Raw genomic sequence first — 12,559 nt, 5'->3', positions numbered from 1 at the left:
CAATAAGGAAATCAAGTGTTCACCAGAGAACCCACTTCTATAAAGGGGAGCTGATCTAAGAGACGAATGATGTTTCTGAACCTGGGAATACACTTTAATACACGGAGCAAGAGTGAACTAAGACGACACTGACCTCCACAGGGTTAGAAACTCATTCACTCATTCATTCACTCATCCATCCATGCATGTTAATAAATATTTATTGAGCACTTAGAATGTGCTCTAAACAGGACAGTCCTTGCTGGCATAGGGCTTTCAGTCTAACAGAGAGACAGAAAGAGAACAAACTAGTAAATAAGGGCACAAGGATTTCAGATAGTCCTATGTAGACAACAAAACAGACAGATGGGGTGGAGAAGGACTAGGGTACTGACTCAGCTGGATGGGCTGGGAGAGCTTACTGAATGACATTTGAATTAAGACCTGATGATAAGAAAGAGCCAGATACACGAGGAACTGGTGAGGAATCTTCTAAGCAAAATGACTCTTCTCTACAAAAGCCTGCGACTGAGCCTAAGACAAGCCCAGGACGTACAAAGGGCACCAGTCCAGAGAAGGGGGGTGGGCAGAAGGGAAGATGAGGCTGTGAGGGAGGCAGGGGCAGCCCCAGAACCACAGAAAGAATGAACAGTTTCACTTCAGCAACTCTGAGCCCAAATTCTGTGTCCAAATGAAAATCAACTCAAGTGGCCATGTGATTTAGAAATACACAAAATTTTAAAACCTCCTCCAGTAAGAGACACCAAAAAGACAAGACTGCATCCTTCTGAATAAAGACAGAGAAGAAATTACCCTTTAGAGCTTAATGCAGGCTTAGCACACAATATGCTCACAACAAATGTGTGCTGAACGGACGCCATGCACAAAACACTTTCAATTGTACGCATGGTGAACATGCACTTGCTTGCAAAACCGTGGACAAGAGAGATGAGAGTGCCTAGAAAAGAAAGTGAAAACAGAACACAGTCCATCTGATGCCACAATGCTGGTTACACTCTTATAGCACTCAATCCCCACAGGGCACATGGGCTCAAAACGCAGAATTGCAAACATATTGAGATAGATGTACAGGTGCCAGACGCATAATGAGTTACTAAGGGAAACCAGGGTGGCCTGATTTTGAAATCTGACATTAGGAAGACAAGCTGCCCCTGCCCCACAGGCCCCCTGCCCGACCCAGAACCCAGGACTGATCCAGAGCCTGAGCTGTTCTCAGTGGCTAAGACAGTCATTAATTATTCCCTGAAAGGGGAAAAGAACCTTCAAGATGTCAGAAGCCCAAGGTCAGGGTAAAGGCATGGCCAGCCATGGGCAGGGAAGTAGCACCTTATAACTGAGATCCACAGGCTTGTTTCTCCTCCGTTTCTAGAGGGCTAGGGCCACAGCTTCTACTTTCACCACCCCCAGCTATGCCAGTCTCCTTCTCACATGCACCAGGAGCTCAGGTGTTTGCTGAATGAATGAACAAGCACCCAGCCGAGGTAGTCTATTCTGACCAAGCCGTGTGGCCCTGATGAGGACCTGGGGTTAGAGGCAGCAGCAGGGACAGCACACGAAGAGCACAGTGTAGGCAGGAATCAGACACACGAGGAAATAGCAAAGAGAACCAGGAAAAACACACCTTCGAGGACACTTGATCCAATACATGAAGCGTCGTCACATAGGAAAGGAATCAGGCACATTCCCTCTAAACCCCAGAAGCCAAGCTTTGGCTGAATTCAAGAACTTCCTCCTAGCGTGGCATTTGCCAGGCTGCGTTTAGTGGAATGTTAGCATTCCGGGGTTGTGGAGGGCAGGCAGATGAGGGGAAAGATTCCAAACTGCACGGGAAAATACGTTCGGGAATTTGAGTTAATCAAAGGTAATGGATATTCTTATTGGAGGGCACAGCTTTCAGCCCTTCTCAAGTTTATGTGGCCCCAAACAGTTTTTCACAGGATGCTACAAACATCTCACAGTGTCTTATGTTCCAAGTTCACCTCTGGGGAAAAGATGAATTAGAGCTGTCTGATACAAATATCTTACGAAGGAAGGAAGGAGTGTCACACCAGAATTGGACGGCTTTAAGGATGCAGAATTCAACACTGCATGAAAAGTGAAAGTTTAGTCACTCAGTCGTGTCCAACTCTTTGCGACCCCGTGGACTGTAGCCCACCAGGCTCCTCTGTCCACAGGACTTTCCAGGCAAGAGTACTGGAGCGGGTTGCCATTTCCTTCTTCAGAGGATCTTCCCGATGCAGGGATCGAACCCGGGTCTCCCACATTGTAGGCAGACGCTTTACCGTCTGAGTCAAAAGGGAAATGCACAACATAGATGATACAAATACAATCAGAGTAGAAAATTGGAACCATGGGCTCATTCTGCCATCGACTTTCTTCTTGAATGACTGAGTAGCAGGCAAAAAGGCCCAGCTGCACGTGAGGACACAGACTAACTGTCCCCTCCCACCACTTGGTGTCCAAATGCTTGGGTAACGTGGATACTATGGGCTTCCCAGGTGGCTCAGTGCTAAAGAACTCACCTGCCTATGCAGCAGATGCAAGAGACTCAGGTTTAACCCCTAGGTCGGGAAGATTCCCTGCAGGAGGGCCCAGCAACACACTCCAGGATTCCTGCCTGGAGAATGCCATGAACAGAGGAGCCTGGTGGGCTACAGTCCATAGTGTCGCAAAGAACTGGACATGACTGAGGCGATTAAGTATGCATGCACACACGGATATTACTAAGGGGTCCTCGAAGCAGTCGGTGCTGTTCCGAGGAGCTTAGGGATAAGATGAGTACTTGTCAGAGCCCTCTTTGACTCTCCTCGTGTACTATTTTCTAGAAAATACTGTCTGCTTGCCTTCCTCCCATGTACCTTTACATTCGGTAAATATTCACTGAGGGTCTTCCATATACCAGCAGTGAGGAGCAAAACCAGAAAAGGTGCTGCTTCATGACAGCCTCCTGGGGAATTCAGACAAACACGCTGCACAAATAAGAACTTAGTCCAGGTTTCCCATACACATTACAAAGGAAATGAATGGTACACAACAATGTAAGTTACATAGAGACCTCGTCCAGTGTAGGACTTCGGGTTCTGTTCTCTAAGGGACCACAGAGACCATCTTTTGCCATCCTCAAATGTGCAGGTCCAAAACATTCTTATAGGAAACTATAGTCCACTGAGGCTGGAAAAGGCCAGGTAGCGCCCCTCCCACCCCCACCCCCCCCCACACAAAGCAGCCTCCACTCCGGCACAATGTCGCATACATGATCAATTTGACTGACTCAGTAGGTCATAGTCAAATAGAGCATCACTGACTCAGTGAATATGAGTTTGAGCAAACTCCGGGAGATAGTGAAGGGGGGAACCTGGGCATGCTACAGTCCATGGGGTCGTGAAGAATCAGACATGACTGAGCAACTGAACAACAGAAGGTCTGGATAGAGCTGGCGAGTTTGCGTTTCCAACCGTGCGATGCTTCTTTGCCAACCACATTAGGCAGCGCTACTTCATCAGGCATTTTAAACAACCTAAATAAACTGAGGGCTATACCATGTTCATGAACAGAGGGGCTTAATCACAAAGGTGTCAGTTTTCTCAGATTAACCTATAAATTCATTATCCTCCCAACCGAAGTCCCCACAGAGTTGTTCTTTATTGTTATTGTATTTTTAACCTGACAAGCTTATCCTAAAATTCATCTGGAAGACTAAAATAATTTTGGAAAACAGCAAAGTAAGGGACCTGTCTTGTGGGTTCAAGGCTTAAAATTAAACTTTAGGTATAGTACTGATACACAGGTAGCAAAATAGATGAAGAGATCACAGTGCCCTCAAACAGATCTATGCTTTTAGTAAAACTTTATATGGAAGATGGCATTACAAATCAGTAAGGAAAGTATGAATGATTCAGCAAATACCGCTGGAGAAGTTGGTTATTTATATAAAAAACAAAACTGGATTCCTATTTCATATCTTATATGAAATAATATTCCAGGTAGATTATATTCCTGAATGTGAAAAAAAACTTAAAACTCTTAGAAGAAAACCCAGAAATATATATATATATATATTTTGTTTGTTTGTTTGTTTTGCAACTTTGAGGTAGGGAACTATATCTTAAATAAGACACTCACTGTGCAAACCGAAAAGAAAAATACTGGCAGCTTTGAATTCAATATAGTTGAAACTCCTGTATACTACACATAAATAATGAAGAAAAGCCACACCCTAAGAATGGTATCTGGTTAAATTTTTTTTAAAAATCACTCATAAAACCATTGCTTCTCTACACTACTATTCATCAGCACTAGGGTAGGGGAGGTTCCTCAATGAAGTCAGACCTTTTCAAACTGAAAAGCCTCAGTGAGCCTTTATCCAGTCTTCAACCCATAGAGGAGACTTTTCTTCAATTCCTGGGGCACTGCACAATTCTGCATATTCACAATGTAAATGTTGCCCTCTAGGGTTGTGCAGTGAACAACTTATACAACTGTATATGGCAGCCCTACAACTCCAAGGGCCACAGATCCCTCTGGAACACTGATGAAAAATGCCTGTCTCTGGGAAAATGCCCACCCATACAACTACTGCCTATGAAGTCATTGGATTCAGGCACTGTCCCCAAAACCATCAACAGCCTTCTGTTGGTCAAACACTTCCAGGTATGAGGGCTCACAACCTGTGAAAGTACTTGCAGGCAACACTGTGGGCTGCACGCTTCCTTAAGTACTTGTTTCTTTACAGCCTCTCCCTATTCAAGTTGATCTACATCCTTTCCACGTGACCTTGCAGCTACTGAATGAAAGCCAACCTGTCCCCCCAGGAGACTTCTGCTTTCCAGGCTAAATATACTCTTGACTTGGTTTATTGCAAACAGTCCAAACCTTCTCTTTCGCTAAAAATGAACTTTTAAACTGCCCATCATTTTACCAAGCACTTCTTGCCATAGTAAGTAACCAGGCACGCTGAAACGTCAACAAAGAACGAGAAAGCATTTTTCTCATCTGTGCCCCTTTGGAAAACCTCTCAAGATCTCCATTCTGGCTTCTAAAGAAATGCCCACAGAAGCCAGGAAGTTCGAGGCTGGAGGCTGGAGGCTGGAAGCAGGGTCAGGCTTTTTTCAGGGGTGGGGTGGGGGCAACCAGGGCAGAGACTCCACAGGCCGAAGGAGACAAGGTGTTTCCACTTACTCCCAAAACTCCATGACAGGAGAGGTGGCGTTCTGCAAGGACACATGGCTGTGGTTGGTCACGTTCAGTTTCTGGAACTCCACGCAGTTCTCTGCAGCAGGAAACAGGACAAGAAACACAAGAAAATTACCCTCTGCAAGGGCTGGAGCTTAGACAACATTCAGAGCCGATGGTGCAACCAGGTGGTTTTTACCCAGCCGCTCCAGGTAAACATGCCTCAGAGAGCGCTGCGGGGAAAATCAATCACGTACAAACAGTTTAACAGGGAGGCTTGGCTTGATTCCAACCAGAGAAGATGTTTTGGGGGTAGGGCACCTCCTCCATTTCCCACTAGTACGCCCTGTCCAATTCTTTCCTCCTGAATCTTTCACCTTTTCCACTTCCCTGCCTAAGGCTTGTTCATGGCATCTACCTGTTCCACCCTGGCAGGAACATGAGGGATAAAAAAGGGCATCAGCCATGGTGTCCCTGGGCCAATCACGCAGGTGAGACTCAGGCTAAAGTCACAGCTGCTTCATAAAGACCCGACAATTAGATGAAACAATATCCGAATGTGTAAAGAATCCCTGGTTCCTTCATCATTCCCTCACTCAATCTAAGAAAGGATTTATTGAATATCTCTTCTCATTTCATGAGACTTGATGACCAAAGGGGATTTGAATCTCAAGGTAAAAACATGAGTGTCCGTCATTTGAGCCCAGATCAGCCTACTGTCCTCTCCTCCAGGAAGCCTTCTTTGATCGCCCTCTCCTGAATTCTAAGGCAGTTAGAACTTCAAGGTCCTCCAAGAAACTTCCTTCTCCAACTCCCTTCATTTCAAAGAGGATGAATCAAGGGTCAGAAGTAGTCAAGGGACCCCTGCCCATACCTTCTCCCTGCTCACAAGTCACCAGCCAGTTAGGGGAAGAAAACAGTCCAGCCAAGGCTCCACTCCTTTGCCATGGTTATTGCCTGGTTCTGTCTGCCACCGTGGAATCCAGGTCTCTACAGCACCTCCCTGTTCATAGAGCCGCCTTAGTCACCAGGCTGTGAGCTCCCTGAGGACAGCGTCGCATGAGCCCACTCACTTCAAAGCCCCTGCCCCCAGTGCGGTGACCAGTCTGAAGCCTGCATTTAGCTTCATGCTGGCCCTTCACTCCGCTCATGTATGCACAAACCCTCCAACCACATCTATAATCACTGGAGCATGAAGCCCTCCTGTACATGACACTTCACACATTACAAGTGTTGACATGCCTTCAGAGAAAGGGGAGTGCAAATTAGTGGAAGAAAGCTTTGCAGCCCACTGGGGGAAAAGCCCCCCAAGTGTCTGCTCCCTTCCCACTTCTCTGGACAAGTGCTAACCATACCAGGAAGGGAGATGGTCTGTGGGGTCCACAGCCAATCCTAAGAGAAGTCTGGGAACCTAAAGTTATAAGCAAAATGCCTGAATGTGCCCTTGTGCCTTTTTCTAGAGCAAGGAGCCCTCGGCTTTAATCAGATTCTCTAATACAGTATCTCTCAAATTTTTTTTTCTAGAGTAAAAAAATTTCTCAGACAACCAAAGTTGACAAAGCATTTTTATTAAAATGATATTTAATCATTTATAAAGAGTAAGCAATGAGTTATAAAGCCTATGTGATTCAAGTATTCAAACAACTCTAAAGCCAGATTTCACAAGCTAAATACCAACCATACTACTGAACCAACACAATTCAAATTGATAGCATAAAATGGGTGTGCACGATAATGCCATCTTGTGAAATTAAACTGACTTCCCAACAGAAAAATGGACCTGACAGGTAGGAGGCAAGGTCTGTGGAGTTAAACTTGCTTACTTTTCCACGCGCTATTTGAGATTCAGTTCTATCGCCATTTTTCTCTGGTCTGCAGAACCTTTGTTCCTACAGTTCATTGCATTCTTGTCTGGACTTAGTATCAGTGACCATTTACGAATTAAATCTCTTTTTCCCTTGGTCACCATCATCCTATTCACCAAGAATGCATCTTAAATTGTCAAGGTGGACAACGTCAGGCATTGAGATCCCCAACCATCCTCATTTATAAAGTGAATGTACAGATGATTAGAACATGCACCTATTTTAGAGTACCCTCAAAATAAATTTGCCCAATTAATTTATCATGGACAACTTACAGACTTCCAAGAATATGTCCTTGAATTTTAGTTTGATAAACATCTTGATTATGCTTCTGGGCAAAGAAAGGTGAAGAACCAGGGAAAGAAAATGAGACTCCCCTCAACCCCCCCAAAATATGTGCTGGGTGGGGAAACAAGGCAAGCTTTTGCAGGGATAAAAGCTAGTTCACATCATTTTCTTGGCCTAATGACTGCTGCTCCTTCTGCCAGTGAGCAGCATCCTGCCCTGTCTACTGTATCTCAGCTTTCAGGATGACTGGCCACTTACAGGGACAACCTAACCACAGGTTACAACACAGATGGTGAATACATTACAGCAGGCATGTTGACTGCAGTCAAAAGGCAGTGACTGTCTAGAGCAGTCCTGAGCAGAGCTCTGAGGTCAAAACTAGACTCAAAACAGCAGAGTTCTGCCATCGATTAGTGATGTCTGTACAGAGCAGTCTCCATACACAGGGGCTGAGAAGTATTTGTCTTCCCTAGATTGTAAGACTCAGTCCTGACAGGTTGACAAATTGATAAGTAAGCAGTATATCAGAATCCAAAGTAATCTCAAAAGTTACCCATTGAAGGGAGGAGGAGGGGGGTGAATGCAAGTGTCTACTGGGGTGGACAGGTAGAATAAAGGAGCTGTATGAGCTGGGTGGGGACTGTGGCCAGCTTGAGGACGGATGCTTCACCCACAGACAGCAGCCGTTTCTCAGCTGCGGCCACTGCTGCCAAGCGTGACTGTGGGAATGTGGCTCTGCTGTTGCCAGACCTTTTTAACTTTTCAAGAGAAGCTGGGAATCTGGATTTTCATCCCCGGCCTTCTGATTTTGCAACTTTTGAAAATACAAATACAAAAAAAAAAAAGAAAATACAAATACAGCAAACACATTTTTGAAATGGGCTGGTCACCGATTTAAAGCCTAATTGGCTGATAGCCCTCCTGTCTGCAACCCTTGATCTAGTCTAACCCCTTCATTTTAGAGAGGAAAATCTGACACTCAGAGGCAGGGCTGGAATCACAGCCTGAAGCCCTGGATCTCAGTTTAGCACTTCATACTTGCATCCTTACTGTGTGCCCAAAGGACACAGCCTCTATATTTGGCAAAGCAAGGTAAGAGAGCCACAATTCTTCTCCCTGTACCAGTCCCTGGGCTAGTGCTCAGCTCATGCGAGTATGCAGACCAGGCACAGAAATGACCCCCAGCTTCAGTGGAACCTGAACTCACAGCAAGACATGTGACACACCATCAATCCCAGCTCGCCCAGTAAGACCAGCAGAGAGAGCCTTTAGGGAGGCCATACCTGTGTTCCACTCGTGGCCACAGGTGGCCCAGGGGAGCTCGGTGGTGAAGCAGTTGCTCAGGTAGAAAATGGCCCATGCCAGGATGATAATGTAGTACACGTTTAGATGGGCCTCAATCACCTGTGTTGCATAACCAATGCCTGAAAGAACAAAGAAAAGGCAGTGATCTGAGTCCCTCTCCAACTTGTTAAAAAAAGCTGCCCTTCACAGCCTGACAATACCCAGGTACTCTTTCATGTTCTGATTAACTCAGCACGTACCTTCAAATAAAGGGCACACTTTCCTCCAACATGTAATGCCACCTTCACTCGTAAACTGTCCCAGAGCTGTTTCCAGGAAAAAAACAGGAATCCCACAGCATATAAAAAACACCACATAGGGAATCAGGAATGCCCCTGCAAAGATGCAAAGGAAAGGAATGAAGTTAAAGTTGCTTCTGCCACTTCAGCCCTTGAATAACCTGTTAGAGGCAAGACAGCATATGCTCTGAGCTTGAGTTCCTGCTATGAGGACCAGAGTCAGACAATGTGAGCCTGGGTTTGGGCTCTCTGCCACCTACTCCCTTGAGTAAGTCCATGTCACATCTTCCAGCCTCAACTTCTTCACCTGTAAAATAAGCCTTTAATACGTACGAACTGCACCACTTATCTCACAGAATGGTTGTACAGTTAAGATGACAAAGTTTAAGAAACTGCGTAATATGCTTGACTCTTTCATTTACGCATTGGACCCTCCAGCACAAGTCAAATCTATTCCCTCCCTGAATGCTGCAGCCTCCTTTTATATTACAAAGTAACCTCAACCGGCCAGGGGAGGGGGCCTCTTCTTTTTACTTTGGAAGTAACCTGCAAAAAATATTTATAAAGAAAGACATTCTTAAGGAAATACACAATGAGCAGTAACAGGTCCCTGTACATGAGCACCAGGTATGGAGGTGAGATACGAGGAGTTCATAGCAAGAATACAGCCAGAGAGGCTGGCTTTGAATCAGTCTGGAGAAAAGACCACCGTAAGCTTTAGTGCTCCCATTTTGAAACACAATACCCACCGCCTGGGCCTTTCTGTGAAACAAATTAAATAACTGAGGTGAACATGAGCCATTACAAGCAGAAAGGGATTTTTCCAAATCCCTCATTCTCTCTCTCCTGTCTAATAACAAAGCATGAAAACACAAGCTATTCCCCACCATCTGATCTTGCGAATGAAGGCTTTCACTGAAATTGCTTTTTGCTAAATGAAGTCCCTTTAACCCAGGATTAACAGCAATGATTTTGATCAATCCTGGTAATAGGACAATATTTACCAGGTTGTGAAAGGGTCTTAGCTTTTCTATTTTTACAAAGTTTCACATCGGGAAAGAAATACTAAAGTATTGTTGCAACTTAAGAGTAGAACCCTGTAGATTTTTTTTAAAGAAAGTTAAACAGTTGATAAGCAGATACCCCAACTATATTAGAAAGCAAAAAGTGCCTGAAAGATAAAAGGGTCTGTTTGCTGAATCTGATTAAGACAAGCCACAGAAGTTTCCCTAACATGCTGTAATTTAAAATAAAATGACACTTTCTGAAAGCCTTGTGGCCTCTCTATTCACAAAGCTAGTAATCCTTAAGATAATTAAACCAGGATATCTGTACACCCAGCGGAGATTCTTGTCAAGAGTTAAAAAAAAAAAAAAAAGACTCATTTTTAAACTGTACTCACTACAACTTTTTTTTTTTTTAAATCTGAGAGTTTGTAATTAATGCAGCTTATACAATGTTCTGATTTTAAGAATGCGTTTCTGGTTTTGGTATAACAATTTCCTGCTTTAAAAAAAAAAGGAGAGGTTTAAACAACTCTTGCCTGGGACGATCCTAAAGGGTTTCCACAGGCGTCTAAGCGGACACAGCAGCTTACACAGGCTGAATGCGCAAAAAGGAGGGGCAGGTTCCCAGCGGAGGGCTCAGGGCACGTTCGGGGTCTCTGAGGCCACTCCCTCTCTCCCCGTGCCAAGCCACCGACACCGGCGGCCACTTCATTACCAGTGCAGAGCAGGCTTGGAGCAGCCTGTGCCTTCAGGATGAATGTCTCCAAAGAAAAGGGCCCTGGCCAAGCAGTCCCCTTCTCGCTCTCCCTGCAGCTGCCCGCACAGGAAGTCCTGCCCCGTAAAGCCCGACAGTGTTCAGTTCAGTTCAGTTCAGTCGCTCAGTCGTGTTCGACTCTTTGCGACCCCATGAATCGCAGCACGCCAGGCCTCCCTGTCCATCACCATCACCCGGAGTTCACTCCGACTGTCCCTGCCAAACCTCTGAGGCACCTTTGCTGGGCTCTGGGGATCTGCTGGAGGGACACAGCAAAGAGAAGGAGGATTACACGGACATGGGCTTTTCTCTGCAGAAACTGTGCCCCTTGAGGTTTCACAGGGTCCCTTGCCATGGCCCTGCCAGCTCTCCTGTTGATATGACAGGTGGGGGCTCCTCAAGTCTGGAGCCCCCCACCCCCCACCCCCCGCGCCCTTCTTGGAGCTGGGACATCTGAGGACTTAACTGTTGCGTCTCCACCACGCAGCCTCGGACATGCTGCCACTAGAAACGACTCTGTGCTCACCTTCGTTTCCCTGACCCCGGCAAGCTCTGAGCACCTTCTAAGCAGCAAGTCAGTACTGTTGCTGACTGTTCTGAGACCAGTCAAAGAAGCTGTTCGGTGCCCATCTTCCCACCAGACAGTCCTAGAAAGGGCCCTACGGGCAAATGAAAGGAAGGAAAACCAAACGGCAACGGGCCTCACCTAAAAAAGTTCTGCCGCTTGTGCGTCCAATCGCACTTTAAAACCAGGCCTGTGGTGTCGGAACCCCACCCTTCCCCCTGGGGAGTGAGCGACTTCTCTGTCCCTCAGTTTCCTCCCCTGCAAAACGGGGTATATACCCCCACCTACAAAGACGACTGTGAAACGAGATGAGGTCAGTTAAGTCGAGTCCAGAGGCTGGCATTTCGGGAAGCCCTCAGAACCCCGAAGCTGCTCGGATGACCAAAGTCCCCTTTCCTTCATGCGCGTTTCCAGTCAGGAAAGCGGAGGCTCCAGGGGACTGCCTCCTGCCCCCGAACTCCCGCCAAGGGCTCCCGGCCGCGGTCGGCACCGCACGCCCCCGGGGGCGGCACACAGCCGGCGGACGAGGGCCCGCGTGCGAGCAGGTGGCGCGCTCAGGTGCGAAGCGGCGGCGCGAGCATGCGCACTGGGCGGCGAGCGTCGCGCGGGGGGTCGCTCTCGCGCCCGGCGGCCCCGGGGCCGGGCGGCCGGCCGGCGTCCCCGCGAGACTGGGGTCCCGCCGCACGCAGGCGCGGGAGGGGCGGCTCCCCGCCCCCACAGGGCCGCCTTCTCCCGCCCGGTCCTCCTCGCGGCCGCGCGCCGCCTCACCTCCGCCGTTCTTGTAGCACAGGTAGGGGAAGCGCCACACGTTGCCCAGCCCGATGATCTCCCCCGCCACGCTCAGCACGAACTCCACCTTGTTATTCCAGTGGCCGCGCTCGTGGACCGCCTTGTCGCGCTTGTCGCGCGCGGACACCGCGCCCCCGCCGCCGCCGCTCAGCACCTCAGACTCCCGCGCCTCCTCGGCAGCCTTCCCGTTGCCCAGAGGCAGCGCCTTCTCCGCCGTCATGGCCGCGCTGGCTGCCTCCTCGTGCGCCGGGCCCGGCTCTGCGCCGCCGCCCCGGGCGGGCTGGCTTTTCAGGAGGCGCGAGCGGGCGGGAGGGGGAGGCAGGGGGTGGAGCTGAGGGGCCGGGCCGGGCCGGGCCAGCGCGGAGACGGGGACGGGGACGCGGCGGCCCGGCCCCGCCGGGCGCCCGCGTCGCCTCAGCCCGGCTAGGCCGGGCCCGGGAGCCCGCGAGCACCTTGCGCGCGCCGAGCACCTTGCGCGCGCCGAGCACCTTGCGCGCGCCGAGCACCTTGCGCGCGCCGAGCACCTTGCGCGCGCC

General features: G+C 48.3%; 1 protein-coding gene across 1 annotated transcript in view; it reads right to left on the bottom strand.

Moving 5' to 3' along the window:
* The window catches only part of SLC6A11 (solute carrier family 6 member 11), a 123,795-nt gene extending 111,510 nt beyond the window's left edge, over nucleotides 1–12,285 (bottom strand). The window contains exons 1-4 of the mRNA XM_027957761.2: nucleotides 12,003–12,285; nucleotides 8,870–9,004; nucleotides 8,609–8,749; nucleotides 5,179–5,269 (exon numbers count right to left, since the gene is read on the bottom strand). Coding sequence (XP_027813562.1) covers nucleotides 5,179–5,269; nucleotides 8,609–8,749; nucleotides 8,870–9,004; nucleotides 12,003–12,243 — 608 coding nt within the window. The 5' untranslated portion in view covers nucleotides 12,244–12,285. The remainder of the gene's footprint in view (nucleotides 1–5,178; nucleotides 5,270–8,608; nucleotides 8,750–8,869; nucleotides 9,005–12,002) is intronic.
* Nucleotides 12,286–12,559: the final 274 nt, after the last annotated feature.

Source organism: Ovis aries, chromosome 19 (assembly GCF_016772045.2).
Source record: "Ovis aries strain OAR_USU_Benz2616 breed Rambouillet chromosome 19, ARS-UI_Ramb_v3.0, whole genome shotgun sequence".
In the NCBI taxonomy this organism is placed as follows: Eukaryota; Metazoa; Chordata; class Mammalia; order Artiodactyla; family Bovidae; genus Ovis; species Ovis aries.
This window is presented reverse-complemented; position numbering and strand designations above follow the sequence as displayed.